This window comes from Hippopotamus amphibius, chromosome 6 (assembly GCF_030028045.1).
Source record: "Hippopotamus amphibius kiboko isolate mHipAmp2 chromosome 6, mHipAmp2.hap2, whole genome shotgun sequence".
Lineage (NCBI taxonomy): Eukaryota > Metazoa > Chordata > Mammalia > Artiodactyla > Hippopotamidae > Hippopotamus > Hippopotamus amphibius.
In genome coordinates this window covers 48514120-48533311 of record NC_080191.1, presented here as the reverse complement: position 1 = coordinate 48533311, position 19192 = coordinate 48514120, and the positions used below count along the sequence as shown (strand labels likewise).

At 36.9% G+C, this 19192-nt stretch overlaps 1 protein-coding gene across 2 annotated transcripts in view; it reads right to left on the bottom strand.

Moving 5' to 3' along the window:
* Window positions 1–2135: 2135 nt before the first annotated feature.
* The window catches only part of PHACTR2 (phosphatase and actin regulator 2), a 270043-nt gene continuing 252986 nt past the window's right edge, over window positions 2136–19192 (bottom strand). For both annotated transcript variants that reach the window (XM_057738536.1, XM_057738538.1), the window contains exon 12: window positions 2136–9120. In XM_057738536.1, the coding sequence (XP_057594519.1) occupies window positions 9105–9120 (16 nt within the window). In that variant the 3' untranslated portion in view covers window positions 2136–9104. The remainder of the gene's footprint in view (window positions 9121–19192) is intronic.

Genomic DNA, 19192 nt, shown 5'->3' with positions numbered 1-19192 from the left:
TGCTTGGAACTGTGCCTGGCTCATGTTCGGTGCTCAATGAAGGTGAGCAATGGTTCTCTTCCCAGCTGTGTAGTTTTTCACCTAATGTCATTGTTGTTTTATAATGGCCAGCTCCTGAAACTAGGGCCTTCAGCATCTGGGATCTGTCAGCGAACACATGCTTTTCGCCTCACATCACACTCACATCATGGGAATCTGTTAGCTTGCATCTTGACACAACCTATCAGCTTCCTAGAATCCTAATCCTTTTGCTTTCCCTTAATTGCTGGTACCTTTTGGGTCACTTATATTACATACATAGATTCTTTTACTTGCTTCTAGTCCTTAGCAATTGTATGTTCTTTAAAATTCTTTTTAATTGAACTTCTTGATATTACTTGGGTTTCTGCTTACTGATTCCTGTTCTTAAGAGTCACAAGTACATACATTTCACTGGTGAATACACTTTAGAAATATTGATCCAAATTAATTTCCTTTACTGTGCCTTTCTAATTATAAAATGAATTTTGAGTTTTCTTTGGTACGTTTTGGTTGTATTCAAAGTACTCAAATGATGTGTAAATGAAATGATTTTACAGCCTTGGAGACTAAGTCAGGTGATGAAGAAATAATTAAAACTTCATTGTAGTAATTTCTTCACAGTCTTAAGCTGCACTGTCTGTGGGGGTATTTTTATCCTTTTTCACAGCTTCTGTTACCTGTGCTGATGATTCTCAACTTCCTCTCTATAGCCCAGACCTTTTCCCCTGACTTCCAGAGTCACATATCCAACTGTACATCTATCCACATATAGCTGTAGATGCTAACCTTTCATAATTAGGTAAATACCCTAGGGAGGAGAGAGCTGGCATTTTCACTGCTTGTTGACCTAAGGATGTGTTCCTGGATGAACTTTTACTGTCTGGCCCAAGTCAGACAATCTGGAGTAAGGAGTACTCAACATAGGAAAGAATTTGCCCCTAATTGTTCTTGTAGGTATACTCAGCAGTTCAAATTTAAGCTATAAATGGTCTTTTCCCACAGTTTAAGTTTGTTACCTCTTCAGTCCTTGATTCCTTTGAAATCTTGGTCATTACCTGAGTCTTTTCCAACCTTTCTTAACCCTGCTACCACATTATTCTTCCTAAAAGACAAGTCTCATATTATTCCCATTCAGAATTTTCCAGAGTCCCCACTGGCTACTCAGCACCTCCCAGGTGCTTTAATATAGCCCTCAAAATCTTCTGTAGTTTCATCACAGACCACGGTTCCACATTACTTTCCTTTTATTCCTCACTTAAATTGAATGAAACCAATTTTTCCCCAAATATGGTATACACTCTTCTAACATTACGACTTTGTTTACATCATTCCCTCCAAATGGAATTCTCCTCTATTCCGTAACATCCCACCTGTCCTTCTAGGAGGAATTCAACTGTCTTTTCCAGCTATTTGGTACCTAGAAATGGTACCACTTTTAGCAAAAAAGCAAGAAAACCTTTACACAAATGTTACATTCTTCACCTTTCTCTAGAGTGTTATGTGTTCTACTATTAGTGCCCACTTTTTACAGGACAGAGTTCAAAACTCACAAACTGAACAAGGACTTGGGTTGTCTGGACAGCAGTGCTGGTGGCAGCAACTCCACACCAGGTCTGAGTTGAGGTCCCGCAAGGGTTTTGTCGAATTTAATAAAGTTTAATAAATCCAATGCTATCAGAGCACTGTAGAAAATGAAAAATTGCCCATTACTTACCTCCATTAGGCTTTAGAAAGTAATGTTTCCATGTTGAACCTGGTTGCGTGTGAGAAAAAGTGAAAAGTACTTGCTGAACTACTACACCAAGCTTGGAGATGTACTGCTGATTTTTAATGGCATACTTGGGGCCAATTTTCAAGCCTACTTTACTTTTTTGGTCCCAATCTTCTCTCTTACAGGTCTTCCCTCTAGGATAAAGGTACGCAAAATTGCTTTTCAACTTTCATATCTTTGCCCTTGTCCTGGAGTTGAGGGAGGCTCACGTACAATTTGTAATCACTGTTGAAAAACATGAAAAGTATATTGCAATTCCTTTTCTGGTCAAAATACGTTCCCAGGCTCTCTCCTTGCTTGTAATACATTAAACAGTAGGCAAAATGAGGAAGTCTGTTTATTTTCTATATTAGAAACTCTAAAGGGACTATCTTATCTTTCTTTATACATTAAAATATGAATGAAAACAGCAATATCAAATCTCCTCAGATATAAAAAGAGAGCAAGTTTTAAAAATAAACTGTAAATTGCTGTTTAAAGCAGTAACTCTTTAGACAGATATCTGAAATTAAAAGTACAAACCACAAGGACTTACATACGAAAATTAAGTCAGGCATAGCTGAAGTTACAGGCAACTAGAAAAGATATCTTATTCTTGCTTTACAGATGAGGACTCTGTGAGCTTTTAACTTAAAAATACTGAGCACTGTCTGAATACAATAGAAACGGGAACAAACTAAAGCCGGGGATTTCCCAATGATTTTATTGAGGTAACTTTTCCCAATTTTATACATATATGCATTTATATATACTTAAGAAAGCTAAACACTGTTCTAAGGCACTTGGAACTGTGCACAGCAAAGTATCCTATAATATCATACAACTACACAGAGCATAATTTTGCTTTTTAAATAACACGAACACCAATACAGAATAAAAAAGATAACACAGTCTTTCTTTCAGGTTACAATAGTGGAATTACATATACATGTGTGGATACGTGTAGATAGTCATACCCACACACTATAATACAGTACAGGTTTAAGAACAAAAAAAGAGAAACTCATGTTAATCAGTATACAGTTCCAGTTATTTACAGTCACAGATATTATACCTGTGTAATATGTAGGATTAGATCACTCACTGGAAATTAGAAATCATTCAGTCAGTCTGATAACAATCGCAGCTTACCATTCTTAGCACTTTCACCAAAGCTTGAAATAACAAAAGAATGCATATAGTACTTTATTTAAAAATCACTGTTACGTAGAAAAAAAAATGATGAGTTTGAGTTTTTAGTAGGTACTGAATCTGGTGAAATCGGTGCAGAATGTTTTGAACACATTGGCACACTTCTAAGCCACAGAAGAAATATTTAAAAAAGTAAAAATAAAAATTAGTGCCTCTATTTTAAGTGATGAAAGTGGTTTGACCCTAGATTCATTCAGGTTGTTTTCGAATGCTTGTTAGCATTGCCTTGGTGACTTCTCCTTGTGGAAGCTCTCTAAGCAATGTAATACATAGTCAAACTATAACAAAACATCCAGTAAGGGAAAAGCCCCTCAAATTGGCAAGTGGCACAAATATTACTGGCATTTTCGCATACCACAAAATTGACCTGAGAGTGGAGTGGCATTCTGCCTCATTTACTCCCTTTCAATTTATTCTTAAAAATAAAAACAAACAAACAAAAAACCAAACTGGTATTTAACAAGAATTCTTAAGCACCATCTAAAAGTTCCCAGTATAACCACCTTTATTGACTGAGTTGCTCTGCTTCAAAAAAGATATTTAGAAATTTTAATATTGAAAAAAAATACGGCGGCTAACTTCATTCTCTCCATGAGCCACAATTCATCCAAATAATTTCAAGACGTTTATCCTTCAGTTTTGGAGAAAAAGAGTTACAAAGAGAGGAAGTATGTTTCTGTATCATTAGTATAGTATAAAAATGTTTCACCTAGGTAAAAGTCATCTTGTTTTGTGTATGGTCATTGCTGAAATATGAACAATATGTGCATGCAATCCACAGCTCACCCTTGTTTCCTTCGTGATTTAGTATTCACAGAGCTAAGAAAAGTTGAACTGCATGACTATGTTTATGCAGGGGGAATTCAAGCATGTGCACGTGGATTAAATGCTTCTTTAACAGGATAAAGAGGCGACTGTCTGGGAACTCATGGGATGCAGGTGAAATCGAATGGTGATTTTTCACAGACCACTAACTAGTTCTGTTTACATGGATTGCTAGCTGTTGTGTTTGTGGTTAAGCCACGCAATAATCCTCACGACACTGAAAAGGATTAGGACCAACAATGTGGTTCTGAGGTAAAACTGTGAGGGGCAAGAAAAAGTGTGCTTCATGTGAAATCTCTCCTTTAAGTACACACAGGGACTAACCAAGTGACAATGCCTGCTGGAACTGCCAAGCCTACCCAACAATCTCCTCCCTGAAGAACCGGTTAAACTAGAGCTGCATCAGAAGGCGAGAAGCAGAAGGTTAGAGAAATGATGGGGGAAGACACTACTCAGGGACCAGAGAAACGCAAGGGAATCAAGATGATGTTTTGAGACAGACACTTTTTCCTGTGTCCTCAAATTGCAGTAGACAGTGGTATTTAAGGGAAGTGGTACTGCCCTCCCAGGAGGGCAGCTGAACATGGGGGAGGGCTTTTTACTTTTAGTATTACTGGCTGGACATACTACTGGCATTTAGTCAGCAGGGGCCCGGGAGAGTAACTGTCTTGCAACGTGTGGGACATTTCTGTACTACAAAGAGTTGCCCAGCACCAAATGCCAACAGCACCCCCACTGAGAAACACTGATGGAGTGCTTTGCTCATATTTGCAGCTGTGCTAGCAGTGCGACAAGCTGAATGACATTTTTTTTGTGCAGTAAATCCCAGCATAGCTAAAAATGACCCTTGCCTATAGGGTTGGCTTTTGGTGGGAATAGCTGCTATAGGAGTCTCTCTTTTTTTTTTGCCAGAAATCTTACAGCGTATACAATAAGATTTCTTAATTTGGGATGAGCCTCTCTTTGAAAAAGCATAAGTGGGCTATTTTTTGGTTCTTTTCTAGAGATGCTAATGGTGGTCTGTGTTTCTATAAAGAGTTTAAGGTTAATGATTACAAAAAGTAAATGGAAAGTGAAAATGAGAATGCTTTGGGAGTATTCTACCCTTGTTCTACCACCCTTTGATCACAGCTAAATCATAACAGCGCCTCATGCCGTTCTTTGAAACTTGGGTGTCAACTATCTGGAAATGTGCCTTCTCTCAGAAAGATGGTCCTATTAATATGATGACTACTTTTGCTGTTGCATTCCCCTCTAGGACATATTTCAGCTCTAGAAGTTCATTTTGCTTTGGCAAGTAAAATAATGTGACATACACTCAAATACCCAATAGTGGAAGATTAGCCAGTTCAAGTGGCCAAGGGAAAACTTTGTAAACAAATTGCATCTTAGTGGTTCCTTAGTGCTCATAACATTCTCTAATGATGTGAAGAAATTAATTCTTGTCTCAAAGTTATACTTTCAATAGTAAGGTTAGGCTTCATAATATGACTGGATCTAGGAATGTTTAAGCTACCATACTGATGAAATGACATAAATTTATCTATCTTTTACTAGCTTGATTACATCTCACCTCCTCTGAGGAAGATTTCTCACTCTGTGTGAAATGCGCTGCTGGGATGAATTAAAGAAATAATATGACATTTTTGAAGACCTTTCACTGTTTAAATGTGGAGATACTACTATGTGATAGACAGGGCTGCTTTTTTCTACTGTGAATATAGTATAATTTGTAAAAGTTGTGTCTGATTCTATTAAGTATAAACAATGTCTGTTTTGTGTTAAAATGTGGTACACATTAGGATATGCAGTGTTAATGCAGATTTTTCTGTCTTTTTAAGTGTAAGCTACTGTATTTTTTTTAAGTGCCAATGCAGCACGGAATTAACTGCAGGTTGTAAAACCTGAGTTACAGGTTTTAAGGACTTATCTCTCATTTTCAGTATCTGACGATTATTGAAGGGTGTATTCAATGCCTCTACTTCATTAAAAACATTTTCACTGACATTTCAGAACTTTCTACTAACATGATATATTTACTAACATAAGAGAAAGATAAGCAATTGCCATCATTATGCTAATAAAGGATATGAAAATGAAACCAGAAAGTCGGTTTTTCTGGGTAAATCAGATAGATGAGTGTGCTTTTTTTCTCCATTTAAAACAGCTGTTCAAATACCCAAAATAGTATTATAGATTTCATTTAAATAATTTTAGGAATTATCATAAAGGTAAACTATATTGAACAAAAAAAAATGCAAGACATTTCACACACGCGGGAAATTATCAGGCAGGGCTGCCTAAAGTTAACGCTAATCACCAGAGAACTAGTTTTGTCAGACTGATTGGTAATGACCATGAAGATGCTGATAAAGTTCATGACATCTTCTTACTACCTTAATGTTAATGTTCTTTTTCTCCATTTAAAAAAAGATGGAAATGGCCACTTTGGTTTTTACAATCTAATTCTTTCCTGCCTGCAACCTTTCTGGAGATGGATTTGTTCTCTTCCTTAATCATATCTTGGGGACTCAGGAAAACCACTCACTTCTTCTATGTCCGCCTAATGTTGCACTTTAAACAGGAAAAACCCTGGTGTTGTATTACAACAACCCAATTCACATACACATTTATTTTTATAGAACCACAGCTTATTCGTTGGATTGCAGAAATGCTGGCATTAGGCAGATACATAATTCTATGGAGGGTGGTCCACATCTTTGTACCCTCTTAGGGCTGCCGGGCAAGAGACCACTAGATGGGCTGTCGAGGTGGAGATGCAGTGTTTCTGCCTTTTGAAATTAGCTCTTAAAATAGAGCTTCATTCTGCAAAATATAGCTTAGCTCATAATCCTTCCATTCTTTCCACAACTTTCTATTTAAAGAATCATTCTAATGAAATAATTTGTGGCTCCAATTCTTAAATATTAAACTAGTTGTGGTTAACTTTTTTGACTTTTAAACTTCTCCCTAAGCATGTCAATCAGTAGAAGAAAAAGTATGGGTAGTTCATAAATCTGACATATCATACAAGGAAAACAATAAATTGAGGGACCAGAGTCTCATTTTTGTACTGAGTGTACATCTCAGTATATAGGGAATAAAACAATTGTATCACAGGTACGACTAGAGGGAAGAAACTGTTCCTTTTATCAACCAAATAGAGACTTTCTATAACATGTATCTTGAGTGATAAAACAGTGATAAATGTCTTACATTTACCGTTTTTACAGAGGACTTGTGATCAGAAATTAAAACAATGTTCTAAGATTATAAGTACAGAAAATTAAAATAACACTACATTCCTTAGTATTTTTCCCAAGACACTAAAATGGCAACAGAACACTATCATAAGGGAAAATATGGCTTCAGCAAAAAACTGGAACATAGTTAATATCTACGGCTGGATTTAAACACTATGAAATGGATAAAACTTCATCCAGAGAGAGACACTTGGGCATGCAGAAAAATTTTTTCAAAACAAAAATATGTCTTCTTCTATCAATGACATGACAATAGTGTAGAATTCTAGGTTTATTTTATTAATGCACATAGCTGCATACAGCAAGAGGTGCCAACAATGCTGGCTACTCTTCTTAGTTATAAAATGGTCCTGGCATTCTGTAATAGGCTAAGGGGACTAAATTTTTTTTTTTTGAAGCAAAATCATCCAATTTTAAGTGGCTCTTTAAAGTATAAATGAGTGGCAGGATCCAAATTTGTCCACCAGATTAAATGTTTGCTTTTTGGTTGAAATAGAAAATAACAGATTTCCATATATTGAACCAGAATCATTTCAGAAAATCCTAGTCCAAACTCTGAAAATAAAATAACATCTATTTAGGTCTTGTCTTGTTATACATCTCATGTGTTTTTAATAAAAGGGGTACAAAACAATCATGAAAGAACAATTAAATGCAAGGTAGTATTTACATATGGTCATATATACTTGGGAGCATAAGTCATGCTATGTCCATGACTCCATGGAAAATAGCAAGATGACAACAGAGGGTTTCTTAATGTAAACAGTATTGACTGTAGGCTCATAGGGAAATCTTTAATCTCACTGATGATTCTTTTGCACTGAAAGTCAGTGCTATATTTATGAATGCAATCTGCAGATTCTTAAAATACTAAATGAGGTTCTCACAACTTAGCAGGAATTTTCTGTTCTTTTTAAGTCTTTGGGTGAGTATTTTTTTAATCCATGTGCTTTATTATTTTTAATAGCAGCAATCCAACTTAATGCAGCATGGAAAATAAGTAGTTCTTTCCATTCCCATTTAGTGCTAACTGCTGGAAGAACACTTGCATTTTACTTGAGTTTTAACTTTGGATTCAGATTTTTTAAAAAGGTGCCATGATTGTCGATGTTATCTTCCTTAGATCAAGCATGATTGTTTCAACTTTGGAGATAATCAAGTGAGGGAAAGACCAAAAGATTTATTTCTAAAGCTTGCTACAGATTTATAGGGTCGCATTACATCTGACTTCATTCCTAGTCCTATAATCTTTGTGGAAGGTTGGTACATTAGGTAAGGAGTATTAAAAAAAATGTAACGTATGTATAGCTACGCTACTTAAAGCATGCAACAGAATTTGGGTAAGCATGCTTATTAAGAGTCAGTAAAAGCCTCTTGCATTTAAGAAAAAGATACATGAAAACACTTAGACTTAATTCTGGCAACTGGATTCACTGGCACAACAAAAAGTAATGGTACTACACTGTACCAGTATAGTGATGAAACAAGAATATTCTTCTAGGTCTTTAAGAAATCCACCTTGAATGATTAAACCCCCAAATCCCTTAATAAGTTCTCAACTACCAAAAGCCTACTTCAAAAATACATTTATGCTTCAATTTCTTCTTTTCATTAACATAATGAAGTATTTCTCTGGCTTTCTGATTTTCATCCCCCACCTCTTTCCAGTGCTCAGAAATTCCACTCCCCATTCTTCTTTAACCCTCACTCTTAAATGTGGCTTTCTGGCAACAGGGAACCAGCGATTGTCTTCTGCTCATCTTCTTTGATTAAAACTCTTGATGAAGAATTAGTGGTGTAACCATGGTGTCCCTTACCATCAATCCACATGCTGGACAGCAGAGTCGCTGCACCCTTCCCTTTGCATGTTGGCCCATCCGGGCTGTATAGGTAGGGAGCACTTTCCACACGCTTCCTTCACCACAAGTTAAACGGAAACACACACATTCAAATCCCAGTGCAACATCAGGTTTTCAGGAAGCGAGGCTTCCCCCAAAGATGATCAGTCTGTTTCCAAAGAATCTCACACTTCATTATGGACGATGAAACCTGAAATATGAAATAAACTCTGTGATACGGCAGAGAAACACAACTCTGCATTCAGTGAAGTGAATAACGTTTAGTAATGTTTATGATCAAAGGCAGCTCTAGCATCCCCAACTGAATTACTGTTCTAAACTACTGTCATAACAGACTACTGTTACAAATGTCATGTGGGAAAGCCCTCAGCCTCTCTGCAAAAGATGCCGGTTATATCATCCGGGATAAAGAGCAATGGATAACCAAAACATCACTATTCTTGAGAGTCATGTTCTGACCTATATTGAGCAGAGTGAGATGTTTCATAAAAAAATTTGGTGACACCTGGTTTGTCGTTATAAAAAGAAAACACCATCAAAGAGTCATTATCTCATTAGCTTCAGACTCTCATCACCTCTTGCTGATGACTCCAAATGTACTTTCTACACCTGAATTTCTAAATGCCTACCAGGCATCTCCTTCCAAATGTTCCACAGGCAGCATACTAAGCATGTGTACAGCTATGCACATTACCTTTTCTTGTGAACTTGCCTTTATACTTTCTATCTTGTTAAATGGTCTACCTTTTAAAGTAGTTTGTCTAGAAACCTAAGAATGCAACTCATTTCTCTCCTTCACTCTCCATATCCCATTAGTCACCAAGTCCTGCCCCGACTGCCTGTGTCTGATTTCATTCGAGCCATTACCTTTTACTGGCACTACTTTAACAGCATGCTAGCTAGCTGGCTGGCTTCATGTCCCTCCATGTGAGTTCCTGAACATTCCTTGTGCTTTTGTAGCCCTCTGCTTTTAAACATGCTCTTCCCTAATACTGCAACCCCCTCCCTTCATTTTCCATCTATGTTTCCACATCTAGGATCAAGGCCATGGGACTTCCCTGGCAGTCCAGTGGTTAAGACTTCACACCTTCCAATGCAGGGGATGAGAGTTGGATCCCTGGTTGGGAAGCTATGATCCCACATGCCTTGGGGCCAAAAAACCAAAACATAAAACAGAAGCAATATTGTAACAAATTGACTAAAGACTTTAAAAACTGTCCACATCAAAAAATCTTTAAAAAAAAAGATCAAGGCCAAAAGCCATCTTCTCCAGAAGACCTTATCTGATCCACCTCTTCAGCCTACTTCAGTGATTCAACAATTATGCAACTCTACTTGGCATTTCATTTGTCTTGCCTAAGCTAAGGTTCATCTGTCCAGGCTCCAAATTCGTTTCCCTGCCTCAGGCTCACAGATTTGGAGGTCAGATCTATACTCCACACTGTCACTGGCATTACGATCATAAGTACTGATCCAATCATCTCAGTTCTTCGTTAATATCACTGCATTGCTCCCCACTCCCAACAAAATAAAATTTAAATTTCTTAGAGTGGTGACTGAAGCTCTTTAGGAGGTGGCCCAACCCATGTTTCTAACTTCACCACTACTCCCAAAATACGCTAAATTTCAATCATGTGACCCCTAGATGCTTTCCACTTTCTTTTACCCTTATCATTCTTCCCATCTCTGCCTCCCACAATCTTACTCTGTGAGTTCCCCAAACTCCGTTTTCTCCACCTCTCAGGAAAACCTTAATTGCTTTCTCTTCTGTGTACCCATAACGTTTGGTTTATACCAGTTATTGATCACTCTGTGTGTGCGTGCGTGTGTACTGTATAAGTGCGCATCTCCTTTTAGATCATGAGTCACTGAGGAAAGACTTGGGCTTATTCACTTTTATATACTCACAGAATACAATATCTAGCATATGGTACTATGAAATAAATGTCGCTGTTTTAAAATGAAAAATTAAAGACAGATGAAAAGACTGGCCATAAGTTGATAACTGGAGAGGCTGTGTGAAGGATGCATGGGGCTTGTGATATTACTTCTGCAGGTTCGACTTTCCAAAAGTCCAAATAAAAACAGGATATGTCAAGTTTTCCAAAACTAGCAAACATGTTGTGACTAAAACAGGGATGTGTCCACCATGAGTTCAATTCTTGACTCTATCCCGACCACAACCTTGGGCAGCTGTGTGAACCTCCACGTTCTACATGTGTTAAAACAGAGATAACATCACTGTTTCAGTCACCTGGGCTTTCTCCCTTCTCTCTGATCATGCAAAATTCTCTCCCGCCTCAGACCTTTTGCACAAGCTCTTCTCCGCAGCAGCTGACCCCCTTAGGGGCAGTGTTTTCCTCTCCTCCAACAGTGCAGATAGCTCCCGCTCGTCATTTAAATCACAGAATGTTTCATTTCCTCAAGAGACCCCTTTCTTCGCCATCCTATCCACATCCACCCGTGTCCTTTGCATAGTATCCTGCGACATTTTCTTCACAGCACTTAGCACTATCTGAAACGATCACATCTATGTATCCGTTAACTTCCTAATGATCTGTCTCTGTCACTAGAACACAAGCACGTGAGGGTGAGGACAGGATCCCAAATTCCCAGGACCCAGAACAGAGTCTGGCTCACTCTCTGTGCTCAACAAATATTTGCTGAACACATGAATAACTGAGTACATGTATACACGTGCACTTAGTTATTTGATAACTTTTTCTATAAATAATTCTATGTAACTGAAGAGTTCAATCATGAGACCCCCTAACATTAATTACAAATCAATATATACCAATCTATGACAACCCATCTGACAGCACATTTCATCAAGCTTTCCAGGAAGAGGCAACCATAACTTGAAGAGAAGTATGGAAATTATATAAAAATATTTCAAGTTATTGAAAACCTCTTAAATCAAACTTTTTATATAAAATGTGAAAGAGGCAGATAATAATAGTAATAATAGCTAACTGTATCCAATTTTACTATGTGCCTAGCACAATTCCCAGTGCTATATATATACATTCCTTCATTTAATCCTCAAAATAACCCAATGAGGTAGGTACTCCTGTATCCCCTTTGTGCAGACGTGGAAACTGAGGCACAGGGACACTGTCATGTACCCAAGGTAGAGAGCTGGTAAGCGGACATGCCAGGCTCAAGACTATTCGTAACCTACGCAAGACTATGAGATCAAAACATGCCTCATCCAGGCTTTCATTCAAAGGGTGTTTTTGGTGTCCTCTGCGTAGAATGGAATGGAAAAGGTAATCAGTTGGACTTCTACATCTGCCAGCTATGACCCATTCTGACCAGGGAAAAGTCCCAGTCCACATTTCCAGGCTACACTTTGATTGTACAGTTGTCTCAAACACATTTGCCTTTTGCCACAAAGGGAACTAGATGAGAATGGGCTCAGGACAAACTTCCTGCAGTTGCTAGAAAAGCAAGCCCAGTGATGTCCTCAGGTGTGAAACAAGAAGCAGCTTCCCTCCGTGCAGGACACACGAGCACCGTTCAGAGCACTCGGGGGGAGCAGGAGCCCCGGGGACCCTGACTGTACAAACCTACCTCACCTGCAGGATCTTCACACAGTGCACTAGCAAAGCTCCCTCTTTGTTATATTCGTTTCTTTTCTAGGAATTAAATACAAACTCATCTAATTTAGCCATTTTTTAGGCCTCTCCAAATTTGCTGGACTTTATACACCAAACATTCCATAATGTCCTAATCTTCATTTGGTCTTGGATTCAAAGGACAAGTGTGGGGCACGCTGACACGAGAGGCTCTCTCCCCATCAGTAATGTCTCTGGGATGAAGGAGGTATATTAAGAATTGGGTTGGGCAACAGAGTGGGCAGCCAGTGGTCCAGAAGAGATTCAGAACCTTTTAAAGCCCAGCATTTTCCTGGAAAGTGTCCTGCTTTTAATTTCTAAAAATTAGCAGGACACTACAATTTGCTACTATTTTCCCATGGGTCCCCTTAGAAAAAGAGTTCACAGACTGGATTTGGTTGGAAGGTCAGGCCATCAGCATAGCTTCTAGGCTGGAGAAGAGAAGAAGATGACCAACCAATACTGTGAACGCAACAATATGCTGACAAAGCTGGGGAGTCAGAAATGTAACCTCTCTTCCTATGTGCTGCCTGGATCGCGTCAAAAAACCCATATATTTTCCTGCATTATCCAATCAGAAAAGAGCACATATCCTGTTTAAATTAGGAATCTTATCTTCAAAATCAACTATAAAAGTTTATGGTTAGAGGTACTGAAAATGCAAATTACCCTTAAGTTTGGTACTACTCAGCGGTTTGCATTCATTTTGAGGTAAATGAAGTTCAGCTTTACCTCCGGGAAAGTCTGCCTGTCTGACAGAATGACAGTTTTGGCTTTAGGCTTCAAGTCGATGAAGCAATAAATAGATTTACTGTGCCCTCAGGATACTTGAGCTTTTCGTCCACCCTTTTTGCAGAACTTTCCTGAAACTGAAATTTGAAGTAATCTACATCTTCTTCTTGTTAAAACTGATAATTTTTTCTTATTTTCATACTGTTGAGAGGGAGTGAGCAGGAGGATAAAGCTAATTTTAAGTCACGGAATTCAGGTAAAGAAAATTATTTTCCATAATGGCTCTTCTACAAATTAATATATAAAATTTTCCTCACCTTCCTGTAAATTCATTCAGATAATATACAATATGAAGTTGCCCACAAAGTGTGAAATATCACTTTCCTATAATTTCCTAGTTGATACTTACAGAAATCCTGAATAGTTCATTTTCCCTTTATTTAAAAGGGTTTAATGGTCATGGCACGTACACTCAATGTTAACCAAATGAGGAGGTTCTCCTATACACTGTTTCTGGTTCCACTGAAGTCAGATCACACATTGGATGGGATTTTGTTAGTACAAACACGGAGCTATACTTGCAACTCTTGTGGTCAAAGAAGCATTTTGCAATTCTTTTTAGTTTTGTCCAGGTAGCAAATAAACGGAGCACCTGAGAGCGTATCACTGCAGAAGCAGCCTTCTCATTTCTCTGCGGAGGGCCCCTGAGTTAATGTTTACTGAGGTCACAAGTGTAGTTTCTGCCATGTCACATTTGGATAAACCTATCTAGAAGCTCAGAGTGGTTTAATTTACCTGTAAATCCACATAGGATAGTAATAACCTAAGGTGGCACAGAATGAGATAATTGCTTTAAACACACACACACACACACACACACAGCCCAACATAACTACATTAAGGAAATCTGAAAAGTAGAGAAAAGGAAAAAGAAAAACCTGTAGGCCCTCTCTATAACAAACCATTATGAAGTTTTTTTTTTTTTTTTAAGGTTTGGTATTACTTGCTTTTATTTATTTATTTATTTACATTGAAGTACAGTTGATTTACAATATTGTGTGAGTTTCAGGTATATAGCAAAGTGATTCAGTTATATATATATTTTTTCAGATTATTTGCCATTATAGGTTATTACAAGATATTGAATATGGTTCCATATGTTACACAGTAAATCCTTGTTGCTCATGTATTTTATGTGTAGTAGTCTGTATCTGTTAATCCCACACTCCTAATTTATCCCTCCCGCCCTCCCTTTTCCCTTTGGCAACCATAGGTTTATTTTCCATGTCTGTGAGTCTGTTTCTGTTTTGTATATAGATTCATGTGTATTATGTTTTAGATTCCATACATAAGTGATATCACATAGTATTTGTCTTTCTCTGCCTGACTTACTTCACTTAGTATGATACTCTCTAGGTTCATCCATATTACTACAAATAGCAATATTTCATTCTTTTTTTATGGCTGTTTTTAGTGTTGTTTCTTAATTTTTTTTCTATGCATCTGAATTTTAAAATGAAGGAAAACCACTGCCATATATACCTGTGCGTGTGTGTACATATGTACACATATATACCTTTAGTCAGTATCTGGATTTTCCCATTTAACATTATGCCAAAAATCTCTTGAGGCCTATCTTGACTCTAAGAGTTGTCAATTTACTGACTCTTTGCTTAATATAATAGCAAATAATTTAAAAGCTAATCAAATGACACATATGAAAGTGCTACTTTGTATACTCTAAAAATGTTCTTATTTACAAAATTCAAAGTTTATTTTTAAAAGTTATATTTTCTCTTGATTACAAATCTGGTACACGCTGACATCTTAAAAAATGTGGAAAACAGAGAATATCCAAAGGTTACAACTAGCTATAGATCCTACCACTCAGCTGTAACCATTTTAAAGTTTCGTTTCTACGTATATTTTTTTAAACAATTTACATATCTTTGTAATTTAGAGAATTATTTTAAATCGTGGAATTTAAATCCCATTTACTATGGAAAGGGAAGTGGGTTTTCTTTGCTATGTTGATCTCTTTCCAGAATGCAATGGGCCTCATTTAATAGTACAGTGCCTTTCAAATGGTTTTTTGGGTTTTGGACAGTGAGCTGGGTGGACAGCTGCTGGAGGGAGAGGAAAAAACAGTATGTGCCAGGACAAGCAGCAAGTGTTCTAAAGAACAGAGGTTAGAGCCTGGTACCTTGCAGGCCAAAGGATAAATTCTTATGGGGGATCACTTATCCTCATGCTTCTCCCACGGCCCTAGAATGCATTCCAATTACAAGAGCTATCTGGAGAAACTGAGGGAACTGGAGGAAAGAGTCAATCACTACAACCCCTCTTCAGGTCAAACATGCAGATGCTCCACAATGGAGTTTTCAGAGGTGTCTTCTTGGTACAGCAATAGCAGGAGGGTCATAGTATTCGTGCTATTCACGAAAAGCCACCATGATGGAATTCTCATTTACAGAAAGACGACTTTGCAAATGGATCCTTTTTTTTTTTCTCTTAAAAAAATTTTTTTTTGACAAGGTAATAAATTCTTACTTTTCAGAAGTTCAAAAGGTTCCAAAGGGTGAGTAGGGAAGTCTTCTCCCCTAACCATGCCTGCCCCTAGTCATCTAATTTCCCTCCCAGAGACAACCAATGTTATCAGCTTTTTGTGACTCTCACCAGAAATACAGAAGCAACGGAAGCTACATATGGAAATGGATCCTCCCAGTGTTGACTGATACATCACTGCCTGGGAGATTATCTCTGGATAAAGAGGTTCCTGGGCAGAGGAAGCAGGGCTGTCTCAACCCTTTTATTAACCACCCTAAATCTGCAGGCAGTTAATAGGTTTAGATTTAAAGGGAAAGCTTACTTGATATAAGGAGATAATGCTTGGCGCAAAGGAGAAAGGCTAACAAGTGAGCTACTCTCTATCCGGGTTGAATTTAAAGGGCCAGGTCAAGATCCACTGCGTATTTATTCCCTCCAAGGGTGGCTGGGGCTAAACACACCACCATATTCTACATGAGCAATTTTCTAAATGTCAAACATTACCATATACTTGTATTATTTTGGAAAGACTAAGCAGTATTTACCAAACCTTTTACCTTTTAAAAGAAATACTGAAAAGAACTTAAAAAATCATAAGTACTATTTTTATAAGTCTCAGAGTCTAAATATTTCTCTACTGGAATGCAACTCTAATGATGTAACATAAATTAATGGAAAAAGAGAAGACACTTGCTTTACTGGCAAGTTTTAAAGAACACTTAGGCAAGGAATATTTATCTTAGTGATATATTTAATTTTTCCTTACCTGGAAATTTTTTAAAAAATTGAACTATAATTGGCTTACAATATTATATTCATTTTAGATACACAACATAGTGATTCAGTATTTTCATACATTATGAAGTGATCACCGTTATAAGTCTGTTACCATCTGTCACCATACAAAGTTATCACAATATTATTAACTATGTTCCCTGTGCTGTACATTATGCCCCCATGACTTATTTATTTTATAACTGGAAGTTTGTACCTCTTAACCCCCTTCACCTAATTCACTCATTCCCCCACCAATGTCTTTAAAAGACATTTTAAAGAGCCTTAACCAACATATTCTGGGGAAAACTTTTAAAGCTTACCTTCATATCAGCTGTTACCAAAAAAAAAAAAAAAAAAAAAGGCCTATAATTTTCTTTTGATGTGTAGTCACCCCTATTTGCATCTATTAATATCTGCTTAAACAATGAAGATAACAATAGACTATTTTACGGAACACACTCTAAATTTCTACAGATGAGTAAACATTCTGAAGGTGAAAAAGATCCCATAAGATTTAAAAACATACTACAGATATATTCTAATTAAACAGTGTGACACAGTGCCAGGATGGATAACAGCTCATTAGAGCCCAATAAAGAATCTGGAAATTGACCCATGTGTACAGTAAAAGAATTTCACATAAAGGGGGAAATAAATGGCATTGGGACAATTGATTATTTAGAACAAAGTGAAGTTAGTTTACTCCCTTGAATCACACTTGCAAATAAATGCCCAACAAATGAAAGATTTAAGTATTTAAAAAAAGCATTTATAAAAACTAAAGATAATAGTTTTATAATCGTGACCTTCCTCCATAAGACACAAAATAATGAAGTAAAAAATAACAATATAGACAAATTTGAATATGCAGGTATTTAAACAAAAGACCATAAAAAGAGTTAAAAAATTAACAACAGATTAGGGGATAGTATTGTGACACATGAAATAAAGGGCCAATATCCACAATATCTAAGGAGTTTTTAACTAATCCACATGAAAAAGACAAACAACCCCAAGGAAAACTGGTCAAAGAAAATCAAAGAATAAAAAAAAAATGGTCAATAAAAATATGTAAAAATGCCTAACCTTATAGAAATCAATGAAATAGGATACTATTGTTCATTCTTTAGAATATAAACCCCTCACCACCCATCACCACAACCATCCCAAAATGCTGACAGGGTGAGTAGACCAGTCATGTTCATAAACTGGTGGTCACAATGTAACCTGTGTCCTTTTGGGAAGACAACTGAATACTATTTTTCAAAATGTTAAAAAAATATATATATTTAGTGGATAAAGCAAATACACTTATACTACAGAAATGTTGGCATGCATTCAAATAAAGTATTTATAAAGAAAGTCAAGGCAGCATTGTTTAAATAACGGAAAAGGGAAATTTTCATAAACATCCATCAATAGGATAATTGTTCAATAACTTACAGCACATTGTATTATCTATGAAATGCCACAGAGTCATTCAAATGAATGAAATATATACTAACATGGATAGATTTTCAAGCTGCTGTCTTTGTGTATTACTGAGAGCAGTACATACATGCATATAGGTATGTACACATATATCACATATATATAAGGTTTGTGAATGTACAAAAAACTGTCTAGAAAGATCTACACCAAACTTCTATCAGTGGTTACCTGTGAGAATGGGAATGAATTTGGGGAAGGAGCGAAGGAAGTTTTCATTTTTCCTTGATAGATTTTTGTGATGTTTGAATGCTTAGTTAGAATATATTATTCGTGTACATAAAAATATATACATAAAAAAGAAATGATCTTTACTTCTCCCTGCATCCTACTTTTTTTTTTACTTATTCATAGTGTGCAAAGAAGAACCTATTTGATTATATGTTTAATTTTCATAAAATGAGAATTTTCGTATAAATGCATTTTAAAAATTTGATTATTTTCGATTGTAATTTATTTTTCATATAATGCTATCAAATGAAAATGAGTTAATCAGTTACTACAATTTCTAGGAAAACTATACAGACATACAACTATCCTGAATGTCAAAGACCGGGTTGAGTGCAGTCACTACCTCTCAGGGTCAGGACTCAACAACACAAACACATGGCATCTTCCCAATTGCCCGGAGGTCCCAACCAGCTCAATGTCACCATAAATATCCAGCTACCTTATGATGATCCACTCACCTGGAGAAGTGTGACCACAGTGTCAGATGTTAGCATGAACGCTTCCTGACCCCAGAAGTGGAAGGGAGAAAAGGAGGACAAATAGGTCTGCTTGATATGAGCAGGTGATGGGTCCAAGGGTAGATTATAATAAGATAAAGCACTCAAACAGAGAAAAAGTCTATACATTCAGGATGTCTAAAAGCCCTACATGCATTTACAAATAAACATGATATAGGAGAAAACAAAACAAATAAGGAAGAAATATGCCTAGGATAAAAGGGAGTTTCTTCTACATGCCAGACATTATTATAGGACCATTATTATAGGACCATTATTATAGGACCATTATAGAGCCAGCAGGCCCCCATGAACCTCAGGGAAGGGATCTGCTATTAAATCATAAAGTTACACCAGTACTTCCTTTATC